The sequence below is a fragment of the Notamacropus eugenii genome, chromosome 1 (genome assembly GCF_028372415.1).
Source record: "Notamacropus eugenii isolate mMacEug1 chromosome 1, mMacEug1.pri_v2, whole genome shotgun sequence".
NCBI lineage: Eukaryota > Metazoa > Chordata > Mammalia > Diprotodontia > Macropodidae > Notamacropus > Notamacropus eugenii.
The window spans coordinates 5,879,342-5,902,500 of NC_092872.1; the positions used below are offsets into that span (position 1 = coordinate 5,879,342).

Consider the following 23,159-nt stretch of genomic DNA (forward strand, 5'->3'; position numbering starts at 1 on the left):
AACAGAGAAGCTGGCCCCCAATGGCAGCTAGCCTGTGTGTTCTCCACCGTTTTGTACATGTGGAGAGCTAAGCTTCCGGGTCTGTGATGTCATGGACTATAAATAACAGAAATACAAATACTGTTTGTCATTTTGCCTGTTTCAAGCCTTTCCCTTGAACAGATCCTTCCAAGAGAACCTAGCTTGTCTCTGTCCTGTCTACCTCCTGTGTAGACCATTCCATACTTTATTAGCTGTCATTCTTTACATTACATACTCTTCAGCTGAGAATTTTTTAGCTTATCTTATGCACAGTAATCTTTGTCACCCAAATTAAAACTAATGTAAAGTTATAGTGATAAAAATGCCTAATTTAGACAGCACTTTCTGGTTTATGAAGTTTTCCCTCAATGGCCCCATGAGGTAGAGAGTATAAATATAATGTGTTTTGCAAATGAGGAAACTGATATCCCATGAGATTAAGTGATTTGTCTGTAGTTACACAGTTGCTGTCAGTCCTGGGATTTGAACCTACAACCCACAAACTCCAAAACCAGTACTCTTTTCACCGTACTTTACATGTTTGTTCAGCTGAGTAGCTAAGGTTTACATGTTGTGAACCAGTACTGGAAACTATTGCAATTTGGGGGAGGGAGGTAATGATAGGGGAATTAAAATTTCTGGTTAGCCAAAGGTTGTTCCTTTCTTTGTGATTGTAGATAGCCTGCAGAAACCTTTACCCAGAGCTTTTGTTGGGCTCACACTGAGTACAGACTTTTACTGAATGGTGTAGTCCTGGGGCACAAAGAGAAATTGGACTGTGGGAGAAGTAAGGCTGTGAAATTAAAACATATCCATTTTATCAGCAAAATCATTTCTTTGTACTTTCCAGCTGCTTAATATGAAGTGAGAATGACAGGTCTGGTGTTTCTCACATCTTCTGAGCTGCAAAGTGTTTGGAGCAGACACTACCTCATTCGTCCTTGCAGTTTTTTTGTATGGGAGGGAGATGACAAGTATAGTTCTTCCCATTTTTCAGATTGTAGAAATTAGGGAGACTAAAAAATTGAAAGGGAAAAACTGGTAGAGCTCAGATCAGAGTCCAGGTCTTCATCTATCTGTTGGGGTGCACCTTGTCTCCATGTTCCTAACTGACTCAGATGATTAGCTTTGACTGAGGTTAGTGTTGAGTGCAAGGGGAGAGTGTAAGACTGGATTTTGATTTAGTTGGAGCACAGAATGTTGTAGGCTTAGAACTGAGCCAGAAGCTGCATTAGACTTTGTAACAGGTGGCTCGATTACTCCTCGTTGTCTATTAAGTGAAACCTCCTCTCCTCAGCTTGGTTTTCAAGGCTTCCCACAACTTGATCCTAGCCAGCCTCCTGAGCTTAATTCTAATACTAATCACTTGTGATGCAGTCACACCAGAAAACTCAAATACCTTTTGCTACCCCTGTGACTTGGCTCACGTTGTTCCCTATGCTTTGAATGTGCTACATAGTAGTAGGCTCAAAGCATAATTCATCCAGTTAATAAGCATTTATCAAATGCCTCTTGTGTGCCAGGCATTGTGCCCTGTAGGCATTAGGCATACAAATGTAAAGGTGAGAAAGTTCCTATCCTCAGACAGCATCTGTCCGAGGCATCCCCTTTCCTCATGGGGCTTACATTCAGCTAGGGTTTCAGGAAAGGTCTCTTGAAAGGAGTAGCATTTGAATTGAGCTTTGAGGGGAGCTTTCCAGATAAGGAGATCAGCTTGTGCTGAGGAGCCAAGGCAGGAGATTGAATGTCTCAAGCAAAGTCAGTTTGACTGGTGTATAGAATGAGAGAGAGAGAGAGAACTGTGCTAGTGCCACCTAGAAAATTGGCTAAAGTCAACTTGTGAAGGAGTTTAAATGCCAAACAGAGGAGCTTGTATTTTAATATAAAGATTCAAAGCATAAAGAGTCTTTAATATAAAGACAGACATTGAAACTTCAGGTCTCATTCCTAAAATACACATCTGACCATGTCGTGCTGAAGGAGTAACATGGTCAGATATGTCAGGAATATCAGTTTGGCAGCTGGTGGAAGATGAGTTAGAGAGGGAAGAGACTAAATATGGGGAGACCAATTAGGATTTTTTTTAATTGTCTGAGCAAGATGTGATGAGGGACTAGGTTACTTTTGCTGAAAGCAGATGTGAAAGGACAGATAGAGACAGATATATAGCCAAATTGGGAGGTGGGTTCAAGATATGATTTGCAATTGATTGGATGTAGGGAGGTGAGAGTGAAGAGTTTAAGATGACTTGGTTGTGAACCTTGTTGACTGGAGAGATGATAGTGCCCTCTGAAGAAATAGGGAATTTAGGGGGCAAGATGATGAATTCTGTTTTAGACATGTTGAGTTTTAAATACTTATGGGACATCTAGGTTGAGATGGAGATGTGAGCCTGAAGCTTAGGAAAATGATGAGGTCTAGATCTATAGACTTGGGAGTCATCTGCATGGAAATTATAGTTAAATCATTGGGAGCTGATGAGATGACCTAATGAGAGATAAAGAGAAAGTCCAGGATGGAGCCCTGAGTTGGAATACTCATGCAGAAGAAGCAGCATGTAGAGGATGGTGCGTAAAAAACGCCTGAGAAAGAGCATTGATAAGAGAAGTATCGTATCAGAAGAAAATATCCAGAAGGAGGGGTTGGTTAATAGTGGCAGAGGAGTGAGAGGTGAAGAAAAATGAGGACGTAACAAAACAAATCATTTGTGACCTAACAGAGATCCCTTTCTATTGGGTGGTAGGAACAGGAGATATATTGTAAGGGTTTGGAAGTAATAACAGCAACAGTGATGACAGCTGCTAGCACTTATGTAGTGCTTGAAGGTTTGCAAAGTACTTTAAAAATATCTTGTTTTATCCTGATAACAACCCTGGGAGGTAGGTTGCTGTTATTATCTCCATTTTACTGATGAGGAAACTGAGGCAGAGATGAATGACTTGGGTAAGTGTCTGAGCCAGGATTTGGACTCAACTCCTGCATTCTACCCATTGTGCCACCTAATTTCTTTAGCAAGAGAGTGGGAGGTAAGAGAATGGAAACAGTGGAAGTTGAGACATAGGATTATTATTGGAAGGTCAAGTGAAGGTTTTTTAAGGCTGGGGGAGGTTAGTATTTGAAGGACAAGCTGCTGATAAGAAGAGATTGTAAATGAGAAGAGATGCAGTGATCACAGTCACAGGCTGCCAGAAGGAGAGAGGAAGGGAGGGGATTAAGGGCGTAAGTAGAGAACAGCATTGTCAAAAAGGATGATTTTTGTTTTGGTGGATGAATAAATCTCCACTTGTTGAAATCCTTCCCGTTTTTCCAGGCCTACCTTAAGTACCATCTCTTCATGAAGCCCTTCACTCCCCCCAAACCAGAAGCAGTTTTCCCTTATTCAGTTCTTCTGTAATATCCTATGTGCTTATTGTATCCTAATTAAGGGAATGGCTTTTTGTAATTACATCACAGGCAGCATGGTACAGTGGCTGGAGCGCCGGACTTGGTCAGACAAAGCTTTGAATCCTGCCTCAGAAACCTAGTAATTGTGTGATCATGGGCAAGTTCTTCGAACTTTTCAGAACCTTAGTTTTTCTCTTTGTAAAGTGGAAATAATATTTGTTTTCATTACCTGGCAAACGTTTAAAGAAATTTTAGTATTTTATTTCTTCCCAATTATACGTAAAAACAATTTTTAACGTTTATTTTTTACAATTTTGAATTCCTAATTCTCTCTTATCCCCCTCCCCCATCATTGAGAAGGCAAGCAATTCGATAAAGGTTATACATGTGCAGTTGTGTAAAACATATTTCCATATTCATCATATTGTGAAAGAAAACACAAACAAAAAGAAAATTTTTTAAAAACAGTATGATTAGATCTTGAATCCTCTCAGATGCCATCAGTTCTTTGTCTGGAGGTAGATAGCATTTTTCATCATAGGTCCTTCAGAATCGTCTTCTATCTTTGTATTGCTGGAAATAGCTAAGTCATTCGTAGTTGATCATTGTACGATATTGCTGTTACTGCGTACAATGTTCCCCTGGTTCTGCTTATTTCACTTTGCATCAGTTCATGTAGGTCTTTCTAGGTTTTTCTGAAAATATCCCCTTCATTATTTCTAACAACACAATAGGATTCCATGATCTAAACCACAACTTGTTTAGCCATACCCCAATTGGTGGTCATCCCCTCAATTTCCAATTCTTTACCATTACAAAAAGAGCTGCTATAAGTATTTTTGTACGCATAGATCCTTTTCTTTGTTTGGTTTTTTAATCTTTAGTCAAAGGATATGCACAGTTTTGTAGCCCTTTGAGCATAGTTCGAAATTGCTCTCCATAACAGTTGGATCAGTTCACCACTCCACTAACAACAGTGCCTTGCAGACTTGTGACTATAGTACTTTGCGATCTTAAAGTATTATACAAATTGAGGCCTTATTTGTAATTTTATTCTGTCATTCCTATTAAACTGTAAGTACCATGTGGGGAGAAAATCATAATATAGTTTGAAAAGCACCAGATCCGGAGTCGAGTACACCCTAGCTGTAATACATCCTATTTGCCGTGAACAAATCACTTAACAACTCTGGGTCTTTTTTTCTCTCCTCTGTAAAGGGAGAGGATTTGACTAGATGATCCCAAAGGTCCCTGCTGGTTTAGGAATATAGGAGTTTATTTATCTATCTATCCTGTCTTGAATCCTCTCAGTGTAGGCGTTTATACTCAGTAAATACTCAGTCTGTGTTTCATGAACTTCCCAAAGCAGTTGGTCCAGGTCTCTGAACTTTTTGCTAACTGATATCTAAAAGTGTCCATTTTGCCATTTCTCTCTTTTTCAGCCTCTTTAAATGGTTTGACACTGCTCCAACTCGTACATGTCCACAATGTCGGATCCAGGTAAACTACTCTTTCTGAAGGTAGCGTCCATGGTAGGAGATTGCATTTCCTTATTGGAGTGATGAAATGAGAAGAGCTCTTGGGAAAATATCAAGCTTGCCTCTCGCCAGCTTCTTTTGGGCATCCTCATCCTGTGTAAAGTTTGGAGGAGGTGCCATCTCAACAAGATGACACCAGGGGTATCTTCAAGCGGCAGATGCTGGATGACCACTTGGGTTTGTTATGGTGAAGGTTCCTTTTGGTTATAGGTCAAACTAGATGGCTGCTGAAACCCTTTCTAACTCACAATTTTGTATTTTGATGAGATCCCTTTATTCATCACGATCAGTGAGTGGCCAGTCTCTTTTTCTGTTGTGTCAGGAGATGCCGTGTGAAAACTGGTCTTCATCCTTTCCCTTTTTTCCTTAAGGTTCAGTGCCTTTGGCTGCTTTGTTTTCATTGAATTCGCCATGGAATAGTGGGATTTTTATCATTGGGAGCGGTCATTCAGTTAAACATTGTCATAACTTTAGAGAACACAGAATTGTTGCCATCTGGGTTTGCTGAGGGTGTGGGGGGCGCTTGAAAGCTTTCCATTTTAGCTGGAGTGCACCTGATGTTCTGAGAGAACCCTGACCCTAATTCCTTCCTTTAGAGAAGGGGCAAAGTGCCATTTCTGGTGTAATCTAAGTGTTCTGAGTGTGGAAAGAGAAAGGGATTTGCTTCATAAGAAACAGGCAGCATTCAGATCTTGATGTTTCATCCCTACTCTTTTCCCTTTATACCTGCTTTTTGGTCTGTACACTGATGATGTGTCTATTTTTCCTATTCTGTTTTCCCATTTAGGTTGGCAAAAAATCCATAATCAATAAGTTGTTCTTTGACTTTGCTCCAGAAGAGGAAACAGGCTTGGATGCAGAGACTTTAAAGGTATGCAGGAGCAAATAAAGATTCACGGTTTTGTGTGCAATCATCTTTTCCTGTTCTTTTTTATATATTGAAATGTTCATGTTTGATATTTACCAAATAAACAGTTAATTTTTTTTTTTAATTTAAGGTATACAGGGCCGTTATGCAGGGGAAATGTCCTTCAACTTTATCATTCAGTAGAATCCCCGTGCTATTGTGTGTCTTCCCATGAAGAAAGGCCAGGGTTTCCACGTTATTGAAAAAGAGAGGGCAGTAATAATAACTGGGCTCTTGCCATTGATGTTGGAAGCAAAGGAGAGTAACAGGGAGTCAGAAATGTGGGCTCAGAGTGATTTAGAACTGTGAAGGCCCTTCTGGCAAGTCCTTTTATAAATAAGGAAAAGAAGGCCACCAAAGATTAAATGGCAAAGTTGGGATTTGAACCCAGTGCCCCCATTTGCTGCTTAGTTTATGCCTTACCTCATTCTTGTTGTTTTTATGTGAGAGCCAGTATGACATAATGAAAAGAGCACTGGATTTAGAGTCAGTCTGCTCTTATCTGCAGTCCCCAGGAAATTCCTGCATAATTCCCAGCTTGAAAAACACTAACGTAGCGTCCCCATTCCCTGGCAACTTAATACTGCAGTGGCGTTTAGCACTGAAAGCCACATTGCTATATTACTAAACCTTTGGACTTGGACATTTCTTAACCAGGAAGCTCAGAGCCCTTCTTGGGTGTGTTTTCAGTTTGCTTGTGAACTGACTTAATTCTACCAGCCTCATTTTGTAGCTAGGGAAATTGAGCACAGAATATACTCTAGAAATAACTGAGCTCCTTTACTCTTGAAGTTCGCAGTGGCTAGACATTTGGCTTTGAGTTATCATGTAGTCTTCCACGCTGGCTCACTCACACAGCTGAGGGGCTCCGTTTGGATTCTTTCTGTTAGCTTTTTGGGTGTGAGGTAGCTAGAATCATAGGGCTCCCCAAATAAAGCTGTGTTAGGACTGACAAGTAACTGCTGGGTTTTAAGGGTTAATTTTGCTAGGTGTTGAATTGTTCCACCTTCCTGCTGGTAGCTTAGTGACACATTTGCTTCCTTTGAGCCTTGAGTTAGCTGGAGTTCAAATAATGGGACTCTTGTACCCTCTTCTGCTTCAGACTAGCGTGCTCAGCCAGTACCATCCCTTCCATTGTCATGGCAACAGCTGCGTTTTTAAATGGTATAGCCTCTGTAATGACAGCAACAATGACATTTTCTAATACTTCCTGCTTAAAAAATAGAAATTGAGGTTAGGGGAGGAGGGCGGTGTCTTTGAGGCTAAAAGAATGATTTTAAGTAAGTAAGTGCTTAGTAAGACTTGTACCAAAATATGAAAGGGATTTGAGTGACCTTGGGTTTTTATTTGATTCATTTGGCTGGTGTTTTTCCCTAGTTAACTGCTGTAGAGTGTCCTTCATTCCTCAAACATCTACTCTACCCAAACTCACCTTTGTCTGACCAGTAAGTATTTGAAAGACTAAAGCTAAAAAGAAAATTCCAGGTAGATTCCAGGAAGCAGGGCTGTTTATCCATCTCAGGGTTATAGAATTCAAAATGGACTTAAAGGAGGATGTAAGCTAGCTAGTTTGTCTCTTTTTTTAGAATGCATATTCTGAACTTTAGTTTCAGCATCTTCTACCACAGTCCCCCTCTAATACCTCCTTATGATGTGGATTTGCTAGAAGAACACAAGCTTTGACAGAACCTACCAAACTGGAAAGGCTTTCGGTATGGGCCTAGCAGTGAATTATTACCCAAGAACCAGCCTATCTAGATTTATAGAGATGTCTTGACAGGTTTGCCACAATGTGATGAATTTTTTTTTAGGCACAGCAAATAATGAAGATGATCTACTAAGACATGGAAATTTTATATGTAGTCTGTATAAGGCAAGGGAATATCTGCACTAATGGAATCTTTTTTAGGTATTAAAATAAATTTTTGTATGAAAATTGTTCTGGGGACTGGAGCTAGAATGCATTCTTGTGTTACCAATGGAGACTTAGCTATGTCCCTTACGTCCCTAGTACTTTGGGTTTTCTGTGTATCAAATAGGAAACCTTTCTTAAATTCGGACAGCACCACTTAATTAGAAATAGTATGGAAAGTATTTTTGATGCCTTTAGACTTCTGACCATGTTTATTTCCTTGCAGAATGAACTGGATAAGACTAAAGCCCAGCTGTGCTTGAAAGGTGAGTTAGAAAAAGTTAATGCCCTCTCCCTTCAGACGGCTGAGAAATTTGCCAAAGAAGCACACAAATTCTGCTTGGAAATAGAGGGGAGCCCCCACATCTAGGAATTGATTCCAAGCTGATTCTCTCCTCATGTGGCTGAGTGAGTGTATCCAGCCTTCCCCGTTCTTAAGATAGAGACAAAGGGCATGATTGAGACCATCACAGTGTGCCTGTGTAACTCTTCAGCCACTGACTTTTGTTGCCTCCTAGTCATTAACTGATTTGTATAGAACTGATCAGAATGTAAAGGAGAGGGATTCAGTCCCATGTGGCTGTGAAAAGGGGGGATCCCTGGAACATGAAGCAAAACCCCAGGGATTTTGGAAGATGGGTCCTGGGGTCAGCTTATCTACAGAGTATGCATTATAAAGAACAGAATTAGTTTTGTCGTTGAGCCTGAGTGTCAGGATCCCTGGCCTGGAATATGCTAAGAGGAAAGATGGAATAGTTTGGAAAGAATTTGGAACCTTCCTCTAGTTTCTTATGTGGCTAATGGTGCTTAGTAGGGAGAACTGCACTTCTCATTTGAAGTAGTCTCTAGAGTGGAAGCTAGGGCTCCTGACCTCTCTGGAGCAAAATAGTGTGAGCGCCCTCACTGGCTTTTGAGTTTGCCCCTTAATCCCCTCACCACCCCCTCCACCACCCCCACCCCCACACAAACACACACACACTCACACACACACACACTCTCACACTCACAGATGCGCCTACACTCATTCTTCATCTTGCACATAGTTAAAGGTACAAGCAGGACAGCAGGGTTAGGGTCTGTATTGTGCTGATCTGAGTGTCTCCCTCCAGTGAAAGAGAAGAAAGATTGCCAGTCCATCATCGACTCTTTGCGAGAAGTACTAGATGTGCGCAATGTTACCATAGAGTCACTGCAAAAGGCCCTGGGCGAGTCAGAAATGCTGTGTGCAACTTTCAAGGTGAGTCCTTTGGGGATCTGTGGGTTTCAAATGTATAGTTCTCATTCCTCTGCAGAGAGTAATTCTCTATGTCACTGACAATGCTTTTTGGTGGGAAAGCTCATAAGACTAGAAATTCCCCATTCTTGAGGTTCTCTACTATCTCTGCTTTGGTTTCCCCATGTGTAAATTAATAATTATCACCTTAAATTTTTTTTTATAATTGTATTTCAATATAATTAATTCCCTTTACAATCCTACACATTTCATTTTATGCATTTAAAAAGATTATTCTGAGAAGGGGTCCCATAGGTTTCACTTCACTGCCCAAGGAGTTTGTGACACAAGAGGTTGAGAACTCCTGCTCTAGGACTTGAAAAAGAGAATATGTAGCCCACTTGGAGCAATCTACCTTGTTAGATGGATAAATCAAATTATAAAATGACCCAGAGTGCAACTAACCTGGAGCCCTTTGGGACCTCTATAGGCCCACGAAGGCTGCTGTGGCAGCCAAGTTTACATGTTGACTTTGAGAAGTTCACAGCAGCCCAGAGAAGCCTTTTGACTTCCTTCCAGCCATAGGCACTTGCAAGACAGGAACTGACAGGCCAGGGGGAGCTGAGCCCTTTGTGCCTGAGACAGGCCAAGGCAGCTGATGAGACAGGCCTCAGGAAGCCTCCCATTAGCGCTTCAGCCTTCGGCCGAGCTGCTCTCTGGAGCCAGATCAAACGGCATCCCGGGGAAGAGCAGGGGACTTTGAAGTTGAATATGCTCAACTGACCGGGAAGATCAAAGCAAGCGGCCCCCAAACCCAAATGAATATTGTATCAGCATGGGCCTGTTGGCCTCTTTCCCTCCTCAGCCCCCCCTGCCCTCCCCAAGGGGGAGTGAAGCGATTGATCTGAACTGGAGATTGATATTCTAGCTGCAAAAGAAGCAGCAGCCCCATGTGATATGCTGTCTGAAAGGCAGCTGTCGTTCTGCAGGAGGTCAGACTGCAGGGTTTTCGTTGTTTCCTCAGTCCTGTTGTATGAAGCTGGGTGCAGAAGGGAAGGAAGATTTAGGAGCTGGACCAGGCATCAAGATGGGGATGAGTGTGGGGAGAAGTGAATATCTTGAAAGGGAGAAATCTGTCGATTATATTTCTAGAAATTCCTCAGGTGAGGGCCTGATTTTCACAGCACAGTACTGGTAACCAGCACACCTATGGGAGGGGGGATAAGTAGAGCTGCCTCAAGTCTGGGCAAGAGCCAAACTAAATTTGCCTTAAGATGATGAGCACAGACTAATGGTGGATGACAGAGGCCCCTTTTCATCATCGTTGTCTTTCTGTAAAAAGTCCTGCTCTAATGCTTCCTCATGGGGTGGAGGTGACCCTGGATTCTCAAGGGCTGTCCCAGGCAAAAGTACAAACTTAAGTGCTTGAAAGGCTTTGAGTAAGATTCTGGCAGCAGATGACATCTGCTTCCTAAGGACAAAGTACAGAGAGCTCATCGCCAGTGACCGTCCACTTGAGGATTAATTCTTTGGCCATGACAGCCCATAAACAGGACTGTGTAGCCTCATTCTCTTTTCACATTGGAAGAAAAGGGGATACAAAGAATCACAGAGGTTTAAATGATTTATAAACATTAACTTTTGTTGTCTTGGTACTCTAAATGTGAGATCCTTGTCCAGTGACCGAGTAGACATAATACTGGAGGAAGCGGCCTATATCAGTGTTGACATTCTTGCGGTAAATCAGACAAGAGGACAAAAGAGGTTACAGTTGAATGAAAGAGTTAACCACAGATTTTCCTTAGAGAGGCAAATAAAAGATTTGATGGATTTGGTTTTATTACATATCCAGTGGTAACAAGAAATATTATTTCATGGGACGTTTGCTAATTGCTGCTTGTTTGCCAAAGTATTGTAGAAGACAAGAAAGTAGAGAAATTCTCTTTGAAATTGAAGAGCTCAGTAAGCCCTTTTAAATTAAATCGATATGTTGTGTAATTCCCCAGATGCTGGGTCTCCTCCTGCGTTACTCTCATATCCGTAAACTCTTAGGTGCCTTTATTTTTAAATTTCCTTTTGATTATGACAAGTGACATTTTGATTTACAAGGAACAAAAAAGAGTATACATGAACCTGCACTTGTATTACATACAGCTTGGATTTTTTAAGTGAACACTAAATTGAATGTGATAATTACAAAACTTCTCTTCTTGTCCGTGTTCCCTTTTGAACTTTCTGGCTCTGTTATTGTGTGGTGTTTTGTTTTTGTTTTTTTAGCATTTTATTGATGCTTTTTTCCTTCATTTGTTTTCTTCAAAATTCAAGTACCATCTTCATGAAACTTCTCCTGATTCCCCCAGCTGCTGGAGCAATTCCCTCCAAAAAGTACCCTGTGTTTATCTTGCATAGCACTTGTACGTATCGTCTAAGCTCCTTGGGGACAGGGACTATTTCACTTTTTGTCCTTGTATTCCCAGCACTTTGCATAGAGCGTGGCATACATAGTAAGAGTTTAATACATGCTTATTGATTGATTTCTTACAGCTTGGTTACAGACAAATTTCTGCCAATCTGTAGGTTATAATCATCCACGCTTGGTTCATTATTTGTCTCTCATCTGTAAAACAGCCTAGGGAGATTCTGTTCTTCTTTTCAGACAGGGAAAACAGATACTAGGAGAAGTAACTTGACCCACTGTCAGTCAGCTAGTCTAGTGCAGAATCAGAGTTGAACTTGAAATGAGTGGCTTCTAGGTGCCTTCCTCATGTTAGACAGCATGCCGGACTTGTTTTCTGAGGCCTGTGACTTGTAGAAAAAACCCATCCTGTGAGTGGTAATCTTTCGGAACCTACTTAAGCAACGATTTGTTTTTCCTCCCAGAAACAGATTAAGTACTTGGAGCAGCAGCAGGATGAGACCAAGCGTATGAAGGAGGAGGCCTGCCACCTGAGAAACAAGATGAAAAGCATGGAACGGTGAGCTGGGGGCCCGAGGGCTACCTTGATGTAACAAAGGCCATGAGTGCAGCCCCTTCTCCTTCCAGCTCTTCTTCCTTTCCCATCTGTAAGGAAGAGAGCTAGGACATGTTTCCCACAAAAAGTGTCTCTTCTGTCATAGCTGTCAGCAATGGCAAGAGAGATGGTTCACATTTTTCTTTTTGGTTCTGTTTTTCATAGCTCTGAGAAGGGGAGAACAGGAGAAGAATAGACCTGTATAGTATGAGTATGAAGGACTTCATTGCAGGGCACTTTTTGACTTCGAAGGCCAGTGAGATTCTCTAGTATAAGAATTTAATTCTACAGTTCACATTGACTAAACATTTATTATATCCTGAGCACTATGCTAGCAGCTGGTGAGACCCAAAATGTAGATAAGATACAGTCAGTGCATTTCTGGAGCTTAAGAGTGGTAGGGAAATATGACCTATACACAAATAATTATGATATAAAATAATGCATGATGAGTACCTCAGATGGATTTAAATATAATATGAGGCTGGGGGCAAGGTCATTACTTCTGTGAGGGGATGGTAATAAGGAAAGGCTTCTTAGCGTCATATTAAGCCAGCTTTTAAAGGAAGGATGGGGAGAAAGAAGCATTCTAGCCATCACGATGGATGTGAATGAAGAGCAAAGGCACTGAAGGAGGAAACGAAATGGTCTGCTTGGGAGAACAAGCTGAACAGTATAGAAAAGGGAATAAAATATAATGTGGCTGGAACAGTTTAGGTTTCACATGTTAGCCTTCAGTGCCATGCTAAAGAGTTTAAATTTTGCTTGGGCAGCAGGAAGCCAATGAGTGGGTTGGCCAGAAGAATAACATGTCAGGTCTATGTACAAGGAAAATTAGTCTAGCCAGCAATGTAGAAGAAGGATTGGAGAGAGGAAGAGAAGAGAAGAAGACCCTTTTGGTGAGTCTTAAAATCTCGATATGGAGAACTGTGGACCTGGACTAGGGTGGTTGCTGTGGGAATAGTGAGGAGGAGATGGATACAAGGGAATATTGTAGAGATCAAATCAGCAATCCAAGATTTCTTATCCTGGGCTGAACTTGGGGATGTCTTTGTTTTTGAAATGTGTTTCTGGTAAGCAAGCTATTGAAGGGTTTCATTTTCTTATCCTTTCTGTCAATCTTTGTTTTATTGGATTAGATTCACATTTAAAGTTATGAGTTAGGTTTATGCTTTCCTCTGTCTCCTAAAATTGAGGGCTTTTTTTCTTTCAAATTATGGTTTTTCCTCTCTTCTGCTGTAAGCACAGTATTATGTACCTTCAATTATTTTACTTTTTTTAAGGCAGCCCTGTTCCCACTGGCTCCCGAATCCCCTTTTCTTGTTTGTTATGCAAACCCTTGAGGGTTTGTTTATTTGTTCCTTTTTCTCTCCTGCTTTTATCTAGTTATCTATTTCTTCCCCCTCTTTTTGCTTCTCAACTCAAGTAGATTCCTCACCTCTCTCCTCCCCTTCAGCTAGTGCTGTTCATTAATTTTTAAATTTCATTTTTTGAGTCCTTTCCAAAAAGACTTTCTCTCACTCTCATTATTCACCTTATCTTTCTGTTTACTTTAGATCCTCATTTTCCTCTGATTCATGACCCCTTTAATCATCTAGTCTCTCTCGTTTCTCAGTATTCTTTATACAATCAAAGCTTCTAAAGTATCCATTCTAGCCTCTGCTACTGCCTTGTAGTATTTACCCCATGGAATTCTCCTTTCTGTTGTGTCTCACTCTCCAAGTAATGCCAATTATTGCAGATATCATAGAGGACACACTGCCCCATAATAGGGCCCTTCTCAAACTCCCCATCCCCACCCTGCTGATTTTTCCCTCTCGTTGGCCTTTTTTTATTTTTCCTTCATTTGCCTGGAAATCTTCCTGTGTCCATGTGCTCCCACTCCTCTAGGTGACAGTTCCCCTCCCAGGGGTCCCACTCCCTATCCCCCTAGGACAAGTAGACTTTTCAAGCACCAGATACCTTAGGCCTGATCCAATGTAAGGTCCTTGTTTTCCTTCATTTCCCATATAGTATTTATCAGTGGAACTTTCTCCCACCTCCAAAGTAAGGCTTCCTTCTCCCCCCTTCTCAGTTTTCCCCTCTACTCCTCACTCATTCTCCTGTAGGCTCTTCGCTTTCTGAAGCCAGAGGGGTCATCTTCTCCTCATCGTTAGCCCTTGATTTCACTCTGCTGCATCACTCACTCCTCTCTATCCCCCTTCTTGCGCCCCCTCTTTCATGTACCCTCCTATATTGTAATGTAGTCCACAAAAGAAGCATTCACCTGTAGGAAAAATTTCACTAGGTTCTGCCCCTAATGTCATCCCTTGCCCACCTCTTCACTTCACTGCCAACCTTCCAACTTTACCCGTTTCCTAGTCCACCTTCAGAAAGGTCTCTTGAGCGTCTTCTTTGCTGTTGCTGTCTGCATTTATTCACTCCTGTATTTTTCTTGTTTTGGGTGTTTAAGAAGAAAATAATCTCTTCAGTTCTGGTTTTCTTTCTAAAAATGTTTCAAATTCTTTATTATTGAACGTCCCTCTTTTGCTGTATATGTCTTTGATCCCATTTGCAGGATAGGTCACCTTGGACAGAATTCTGATCTCCCATGCTCTTTGGGACGCAGCATTTCATTCCATTCCCTCCTTTTTCTCGTGGGTACAGAAGTCTTGTGTTATTCAAATGTCCTTTCCTTTGTTTTTGAAGGTCTTTACCTGATGGCGTGCAGACCTTGGTTCTGAATTCTGTTGCTAACCACTCTGTGTCTCGGAATTTGCAGCCTTGGTGTATTTTTTTTCTGGAGGCAAAGTATGAATTCTTTCATTTGGGATTTCATTTTTCTGTGTTCAGAAGTTCTGGGCTTTTCTTTCCTATTATTTCCTTCCTTGTGGGGTTGAGGTCTTTTGTCCTGTAAGGCTCTTGTGATCATGTGATCCTTAGGTGAAATCCATGTTTTGCTTACACGTGAATGTATTTTTTTTAACCTTTTTGGTTTTTGCTTCTCTTTCTAGGTCGTTCTTCGTTTCTGTGTATTTCCCTTCCCAATCTAGCGTTCTTTCTTTTGTTATTCTGCCCATTGCTTTTGTGGGACATAAATTCAGCTCTCATGATGCTATTTCTCTTTTAAACTACTCAGAAACAGCCTGTTGTGGTTCTGTGTTCTGCTGAAATCCCACAGGGTCCTCCTCTGTCTCATCAAGTGTTGGATCGTTTTCCTTTATTTTGCAGTATTTATTCATAGATTCCTGAACTTGTTTACTAGATCTAGATGCCACATTTCCTTCTGTTACTGTTTTTCCTGTTGATCTATCTGTTTTTGTCCAAGTTCTTTGAGATTTCTTCTTCCTGAAATTTTTGATACTTTCAGTCTCCACCCCAACTCCCCTTCTTTTCATTATCACCCACTTTCTGACCCCCTTCTAGTGGTTTCCTTGGGGGCTGGATCTTGAAGTGTCTCAATCTTCTCTCACACTGGGCAGTTCAGGGTTCAGCCGCTTAGATCTCTTCCCCTGGCTGACTTCTGGGTAGTCAGAACTGGCCCCAGCTGGATACTGTGCATTTCCTCCAGGCTTGGTGGAGTGCTAACTACTTCCCATGTGCAGGTTCTCCTGCCATGGTAACCTATCCTACTCCTTGACACTGGCAGTTCAGAACTTTGCAGCACTGGCACTTCTTTGGTTCTAAAGGATAGTGTGGTCAAGCTGATTGTCCAGTCCCAGTTCAACTTAAACAACCTGGAGCCAAGATCTCCTGTGGCACTGGAATTGCAGGGGTGGGTTTTGGGGTAAGCCTGTGTTGTATTATTGAGTCTGCTAACGCACCCTCGAATGGAGGTGACCAAGGGGTGCTCAGGGTCAGTGAGGTCAGTTCTTGGGTTTTGTTTTTAACCTTCTGTTGGATTCAGGGTGTCCTAGACCATAGAAACAGCTGAAGTTACTTCATCTTTGGCAAACAGTTTCTGTTTAGAAGCAGTTTGAGAGGTCATAGCATCAGAAAAATTGTCTCGTCTACCATCTTATTTATGGTTCACATGACCCAGAAGTCTCCATGAACTTTTTTTGGTGTGGGGAAGAAGGGCGGCAATCAGGGTTAAGTGATTTGTTCAGGATCACACAGCTAGTAAGCGTCTGAAGCTGGAGTTCAACTCCTGATTCCAGGGCCAGTGCTTTGTCTGTTGTGCTACCTACCTGCCCCTCCATGAACTTGTTTTTAAAATATTTTTAATAACTGTATTTCAATATAATCTGTTGTCTTTGTACTCCTATTCATTTTCATTAATATAAAAACATTCTGATAAAAGTAATCAGAGCTATCTATAGCCATATGAAAAAATGCTCTAACTTATTACTGATTGGAGAAATGCAAATTTAAACAATTCTGATGTACTACTTCATACCTATTAGATTGGCTAATAGGACACCAAAGGGGAATGACAAATGGTGGAGGGAATGTGGGGGAAATGGGGCCTTAATGCACTATTGGTAGAGTTGTGAACTGATCCAGCCATTCTATAGAGCAGTTTGAAACTATGTGCAGAGGGCTATAAAACCATGCACACCCTTCGACCTAGCGATCACACTATGAGATCTGTATCCCAAAAGGGATAAAAAAACCAAATATACAAATAAAAATATAAACGAATACAAAGTATTGATAACAGCTCTTTTCTAGGAGCAAAGAATTGGAAATTGAGGGGGTGCCCATCATTTGGGGAACGGCTGAACCAGCTGTGGTGTGTGATTAGGATGTAACACTTGTGCTATGGGAAAGGACGAGTGGGATGCTCTTGGAAAAGCCTGCAGAGCCTTGCGTGAGCTGACATGAAGTGAAGTGTGCAAAGTAACGGCAGCACTGGGACATGATCAGCTGGGAGTGACGTAGCTGTGGTCAGCAGCGCACTGACCCAAGGCAGCTCTGAAGGGTTTGTGAAGAGAAGTGCTGTCCGTCCCCAGAGGAAGAGCTGATGGTCTCTGAATACAGATGGAAATAGACTTTTTTACTTTATTTTTCTTGAGGTCTGTGTTTTCTTTCACAACACGACTCTTATGGAAGTGTCTTTGCATGACTACACGTGTGTGACCTGTATTGAGTGACTCGCTTTCTCAATGGGGAAGGGAGGAAGAGAGAATTTGAAACTCAGTTTAAAAATGAATGTTAAAAACAGTTTTTACTTGTAATTGGGGCAGGAGAAATAAAATAGTATATAAGGAAAACATTCTGAATAGGAATCCGTAGGCTTCCCAAGACTGGTTAGGTACACAAAGAAGGTCAAGAACCTCCGTGATAGAGCTTACTTACTGTACATGAAATGTCGAGGAAGAGAAAGTACCAGATACCAAGATTTTCAACATGAGAGACTTGGATGAATGGTGATGTCACTGAGAGATATAGCTAGAAGATAGAAACGAATTTAGGAGGAATAATAAAGTCAGTTTTGGACATTTAAGTTTGAGGGGTTGGTGGGATATCACCATCCTCCTTGGCATTTGGAGATGAGTGTCTGAAGCTTGAGAGAGAGGTTAGATAGAGATTTGGGATCTACATTAGGGTGCTAACTCAAAAGTATGGAGATAAATGAAATTGTGGTGGGAGACAGTGTAGCTTCGGAAGAGGAGGACCAAGAAAGAACCTTTAGATATTTGGAAGAGGGTCCAGCAAAGGAGGCCAAGTGAGCAGCTTGAGAAAACCCTCTGTAGGAGGGAGAGCAGAACAGTATGAGCTCTCTGTGAAGGCCAAGAGTATCCATGGGAGGAAGTAGCCAGTAGTGCTGAGTAGGCTTCAGCGAGATCATGGACTTAAAAGCTGTGAATATAGTGATTATGACAAGGAAGGTATTGGGGACTTGGAGAGGGGCTGGGTGGCCAGGTGGTGAGAGAGAGCAAGTGATACTGAAAAAAGGAGCATCAGCCGGGAAGGGGGAGAAAGCTGGGTTAGGGGCTGATATGGAAGGGTCATGGGGATGTTATCTTTTTGTAGAACTGGCAAAATTTGAGCGTGCTTGTATGCAGAAGGGAGAGGTAAAGCTAGAAGAGGGGATGAGCATTTAAGTAGACAGGGGATCAAGGGAATAGGTGGAGGGATTGGCTTTAGTAAAGAATCAGAATGCTGTTTCCACTGAGAGAGAAAAAAAAGAGAGACAGAATGGATGATGCTGGAAAGTTTTAAGATTGAGAACAGAGGAGTTGAGTAAGCTTATGTCATAGCCTATGTTCTCTCAGAAGTTAGATCTATAAATGGGGCTTCAGTTGGGGCTTGAAGAAGGAGGAAAAGTTACAGAACACACTGCTAGTCAGGAATAAACCAATGGGAAAAGAATGAAAGGAATACTGAGCAGCAGGGAGGTCATGTGCCACAAATTTGTAGTGGATGAGATGGCTCCATTTTATCACTTTTTTTTGTTAAAGATCTCGAGGACCAGAGTATAAATGGGGAGACTGTATAGTAGGGTAATACTCCCCAGGGTTGAGGATTAACTACTACTTTGATAGTGGAAAGGTTAATGAATAGTGAGGGTTTCCATGGTAATTATTAGTGAATTATTAAATTGGCCCGCCTTGGGATCAAGCCTGGGTATGGAGACAAATGAAGCCAGTTATTCAGGAAGAGACTGAGAGAACAGGGAGAGAACAGAGCCTTCATTGAAGTTGAAGAGCAGGTTTAGTGAGAATAAAGGAGTGAGTACAAAGGACAGTCTTGCTTACTCCTCCTGGCTTGCTCTTTATCAGCTTAGCAAGGTCTTCGATGTGTTCCTCTGGTATCACTGTCCTTCAGAAATACCCTGAGTTAAAGGTGTTGCCTTTCACTGTTGACCCTTCTTGCCTGACAGCATCCCTGTGAAATCAGAGTAGAGCAGCTTTCCTCAGCCCTTCTGTAAGTATCCATTGGTGATGCTGCCTGCAGACACTTCCCTTTTTCCTCACCCAGCAGCCCTGACACATTGCTATAGCAACAGCAGTGAGGGGAAACAGAGCTGCTAGGATGCCTCTGCCCTGGATCCTTTAGATTTTACAAGCTGTGCGGTTGGTTTTTTTCAGGCTTGAGATCCTTCTTCAGAGTCAGCGTCCAGAAGTGGAACAGATGATCCGAGACATGGGAGCAGGCCAGTCAGCCGTGGAACAACTGGCTGTATACTGTGTATCACTGAAGAAGTGGGTATTCCAAAATGAACTCAGCGCTTTCCTGAGGCGTCATCACTTGTCTACGTGAGGAAAGGGTATTTCCCTGAAAGGAACAGATTAATTCCAACATCCAACCCTATAGATGCAGGAACCTCTTTGGCTCTGGTACTCCCCTTTCTGCTGCTTGTACTTTGAAAGAGAAGTTGGCTCTGAGTGCAAGAGGCCCCCTTCTCTCTGTGTAATGAGGAAGCTCCCTACCCCCTCAGACCAGGTCCATTTTTCTCACTATAGAGGTAGGTGTGTCTGCCCAAAATCCCAAACCTTAGCCCTCTGCTGTCCTTGGTTAGGGCGAAGACTTAGAGCAGATTTCTGGGCCTGCATGGGTGAAGGGTCAGCCATGAGCTGACCTAGGGCCTGTTAACTCTGGTCATCCAGACTCAGCAGAGTAGAAGGGTGGAGCCAGGAGCTCATAGACTCCACCGAGCTTCCTCTTAGAGAATTGCTGAGCCCTGCCTGTTCCATGCGTCTTGGTTTCACAGCTCCTCTAATCATGGATGTCGGCTCATGTTCATGAAGTAGGTAGATAGAGGGACGGGTAATAGACGGTATGCCCTTTGCAGGGAGAATGATAACTGAGGCTTAAAGGTTTAAATGATGTGCCCGCAGACCCTCGCTGCCCCCCCCACTGTTCCTTTCTCTGCCCTCAGTGACACTCGTCTGTACTGCTGCATAATACTTTGAACTCAACACTAATAAATGTTAGTAAACAGATTAGATAATTGGAAGACCTCTGGGGCTAAGGGTGCTTCTGTGATGCCTTTGCAGAGAATATGAAAACCTCAAAGAGGCCCGGAAGGCCTCAGGTGAGCTGGCAGACAAACTAAGGAAGGATTTGCTCTCTTCTAATAACAAGGTAATGTGATGGGGGAGAGGAGCAAAAGAAGATGAATAGCTGTGAGAGTGGGGGGGAGGGGGTGGTGCCCAGTCACATGTTTTAGGCTGCCGGTGCTCTTCTGGGGGACCTCTAAGCTCCGCTGGTACCTTGGGGCTATAGGATAGGCTTCAAAAGGGACAAGATCATATTTCCTGCCAAGCCCCTGGCCTGAAAATCAGCAGTTCCTTGCACCAAGAACACATAGTCTGTAGCAAAGTAGTCCTTTTGTTCCTTCCTCATTGATTCTGTGTAGGCAGCTAGGTGACTGTATAAAGCACTTGACTTGGAGTCAGGAAGATTCATCTTCCTGAGTTCAAATCTAACCTGAGATTCTTAATAGCTGTGTGACCCTGGGCAAGTCACGGAACCCTGTTTGCCTAAGTTTCCTCATCTGTAAAATGAACTGGAGAAGGACATGACAAACCACTCCACTGTCTGTATCAGGAAAACCTGAGATAGAGTCACAAAGAGTCAGACATGATTGAACAACCACAACAGAATTTTCTTTAGATGTGTTCTGTGTATCTTCATAGAGGTACTTGTTTCTCACATTAGAATGGAAGCTTCTTGAGAGTAGGGATGGCTTTGTTGTTTTATTTGTATCCCTACTGCCTGGCATGTACTGGGTTCTTGATACATATGTGTTGATAGGTGACTGATTTTGAGCTTGAAAGGGATCTCAAGCTCCTTTATTTGTCATTGCCTTGTTTTGCAGACAAGGAAAGAGGTCCTGAAAGTTGGCATGGCTTGTCCCTCTTCTCATAGCTACAGCAGAGCTGGGATTTGAACCTGAGTGCTGTGACTGCCTCAGGGTACCGTACCACCCTCCCTCCCTCTTCAGAGAGCAAAATACAGGCCTCTGGCCTTGACTTTGGGGAATGACCATTCACATCCCAAAAGCAAAGAGCCTTGTTCTAAACATCATGGGACTCAGTGTCATTAAGACACAAGTCATCAAGCTCTTCTATTTAGTTTTCTGAAGACCTAGTGGTCACTTTTTAAGTCAAGGCAGTGTGGATATAGAACAGCAAATCTCATTTACTTTGAAGAAGTGCTGTAAAAGCACTGTAAAAGCTTTGGATGTCTTTCTTGACAGCACTTAGCCTGGGAAGAAGTCTCGGAACTTTTATCAGGTTCCCCACCTAAGTCTGTTAAAGTTCATAAATGTATATTCTTTGCAACCACAAGGATCAGTTTCCCCACCTTTTATAAATTCTAGTCTACTGTGATTTTTCTTCACCTCCACCTCCCAGTCTAGCTTGAGGACATCTCAGGTGGGCTCAAAGTACACTGGATTGTGCTACAGTGTGCTGATTTGAATGTCAGTAACCAAGTCCCATCTGTCTTGGTGTGGCCCCAAGGGAAAAAAACCAAACAATTCCTGCCAGAGTTATTTACCAAGTACTTGTGCCTGCTGTGTCCAGATTTTGGAGTTTAAAAGAAATGTGACTTCATTACTTCCCTAAAGAGATTGAATGAGTTGCTGGGGGTACTCCCTCTGGGTTGTGGGAGGAGTAGTTCCCTGTGTGTGGTCAGATGATAGGGAAAAGTGCAAAGTAGACTCTCTTGGCTGGGGGAATCCTGCTCAGGCTCTTCCAAGGGCCCCCTGACAGACTGCTAGGGAGTTCCCTACCAGGCAGAATCCTGAAGATTGTCCCAGAGGAAGGTGCATTGGATGTGAGTTGGTACACTTCTTTGGAACTTTTCTGGTCTCATCCCTTTCTTCTTCCATAGTTACAGAAAGCACTCTCTGAACTTGATAATGTTAAGGAGGAACTGAGGTCAACCCAGAAGGATTTACAGAATACAGACAAGGAGATCATGGTGAGATGGTGAAGGCCTGTCTTGAAGGGCCCGAGAGTTTATTTGAATTTATAAGAATTTACAACATAAGCCATTTCCTACTTTCTGGTGTAGACCCCAGTGTAGACTTGACTCAGCTCTTCCCTGCGAGCTTGACACTGGACATTATCTACACAGAAACCCAGAATTAAATGATTGCCTTCAGTTTGGGCTGCCTGAGTGCTCACCCAGGACAGGTTTCAGAAATGAGAGGTGTGGCATAACCGTTATTCCCTCATGTATCCTGCTGTCTTCTCCAGCGCTGTGCATCATCTTGGTGTTTGCCATCTGAAGTATTGGTTATGCTCTTTATTGGCTAAAGACCCCACCTCACTTTGAGAAGCCAGTGGCGCATCCTCAGTTGTTATTTGTCCAGCCTGAAGAGAACTTTGGACTTTATTTGTTTGGCCAATAATCTCTTCCTTTCCTATAAATACAAAATACAAATTGTCATTTGATTTTTTTACTATTGCCACTCTTGGTGAATTTGGACACCGAGGTAATTGAAGTGCATGGGCGGAAGTAAGTTGTGCAGAATCACTTCAGAAAGCTATTTCCCTGAAGCTGAGCCTCAGCCTCCAGGACTGCACTCTGGGCCGCATCAGCCTGGCTGTGCAAGGGAGGGGCCTCCCTGTGCTACAGGCCTTGCCTCTTGTTCCCAAACCTGCTCTCTTCTCTTTGTCAGTCTCTGGAGCTTTATTCTTTCATCCTCTCATTTACACTTGGTTACTTTTCTCTTTCCTAAGAGCTTAAAGAAGAAGCTGACGATCCTCCAGGGGACCCTGAACTTACCGTTGCACACCAGTGAGACCCTCAGTCGGCTCGTCTTAGAGAGGTTAGCTCAGCTCCTTCGATGGCGGGGGGAGGGGGAGGATCTGGGGAATGTATTAAAAAGTTCTCCAGAGAGGAGTATCACTCATCCCAAGTTATTAGAGGGAGTCTTGGGCTTTTAGGAGTCTTGCCTAGAAATTCGTCAGGAGATGAATAGCCTGGGCCCTCAGGTAGATTCTGAGCAGAGGCACAGATGCAGGTTTGAGTCTGTCTTCATTGCCTCTTTGGTGCAGTGTTTCCCTTGGTTTTGTGTTTACATCACATCCATTTCAGTAAATCACCAAGCATTTACTAAGCACCTACTAAATGCGAGGCACTGATAATACAAAGACCGAAGTGAGACAGCCCCCCCAAGGACTTCGCATTCTAATTGGGGGATACAATTTATATATTTTTATGTGGTAACAATGATAATTTTCTTTTCCCAGCTGTTAAAAGGGTCAAGTTTGGGAGCATCTCAGCTGGG

General features: G+C 42.5%; 1 protein-coding gene across 6 annotated transcripts in view; it reads left to right on the forward strand.

Annotated features, from left to right (window-relative positions):
- Nucleotides 1–23,159, forward strand: part of TRAIP (TRAF interacting protein) — a 47,157-nt gene that overhangs the window by 1,684 nt on the left and 22,314 nt on the right. For 4 of the 6 annotated variants that reach the window (XM_072650740.1, XM_072650722.1, XM_072650747.1 and 1 more), the window contains exons 2-10: nucleotides 4,848–4,905; nucleotides 5,731–5,814; nucleotides 7,989–8,028; nucleotides 8,872–8,999; nucleotides 11,856–11,950; nucleotides 19,003–19,116; nucleotides 19,912–19,999; nucleotides 21,755–21,844; nucleotides 22,609–22,697. In XM_072650740.1, coding sequence (XP_072506841.1) covers nucleotides 4,848–4,905; nucleotides 5,731–5,814; nucleotides 7,989–8,028; nucleotides 8,872–8,999; nucleotides 11,856–11,950; nucleotides 19,003–19,116; nucleotides 19,912–19,999; nucleotides 21,755–21,844; nucleotides 22,609–22,697 — 786 coding nt within the window. The remainder of the gene's footprint in view (nucleotides 1–4,847; nucleotides 4,906–5,730; nucleotides 5,815–7,988; nucleotides 8,029–8,871; nucleotides 9,000–11,855; nucleotides 11,951–19,002; nucleotides 19,117–19,911; nucleotides 20,000–21,754; nucleotides 21,845–22,608; nucleotides 22,698–23,159) is intronic. The other 2 variants (XM_072650717.1, XM_072650732.1) reach the window with 1 other exon arrangement.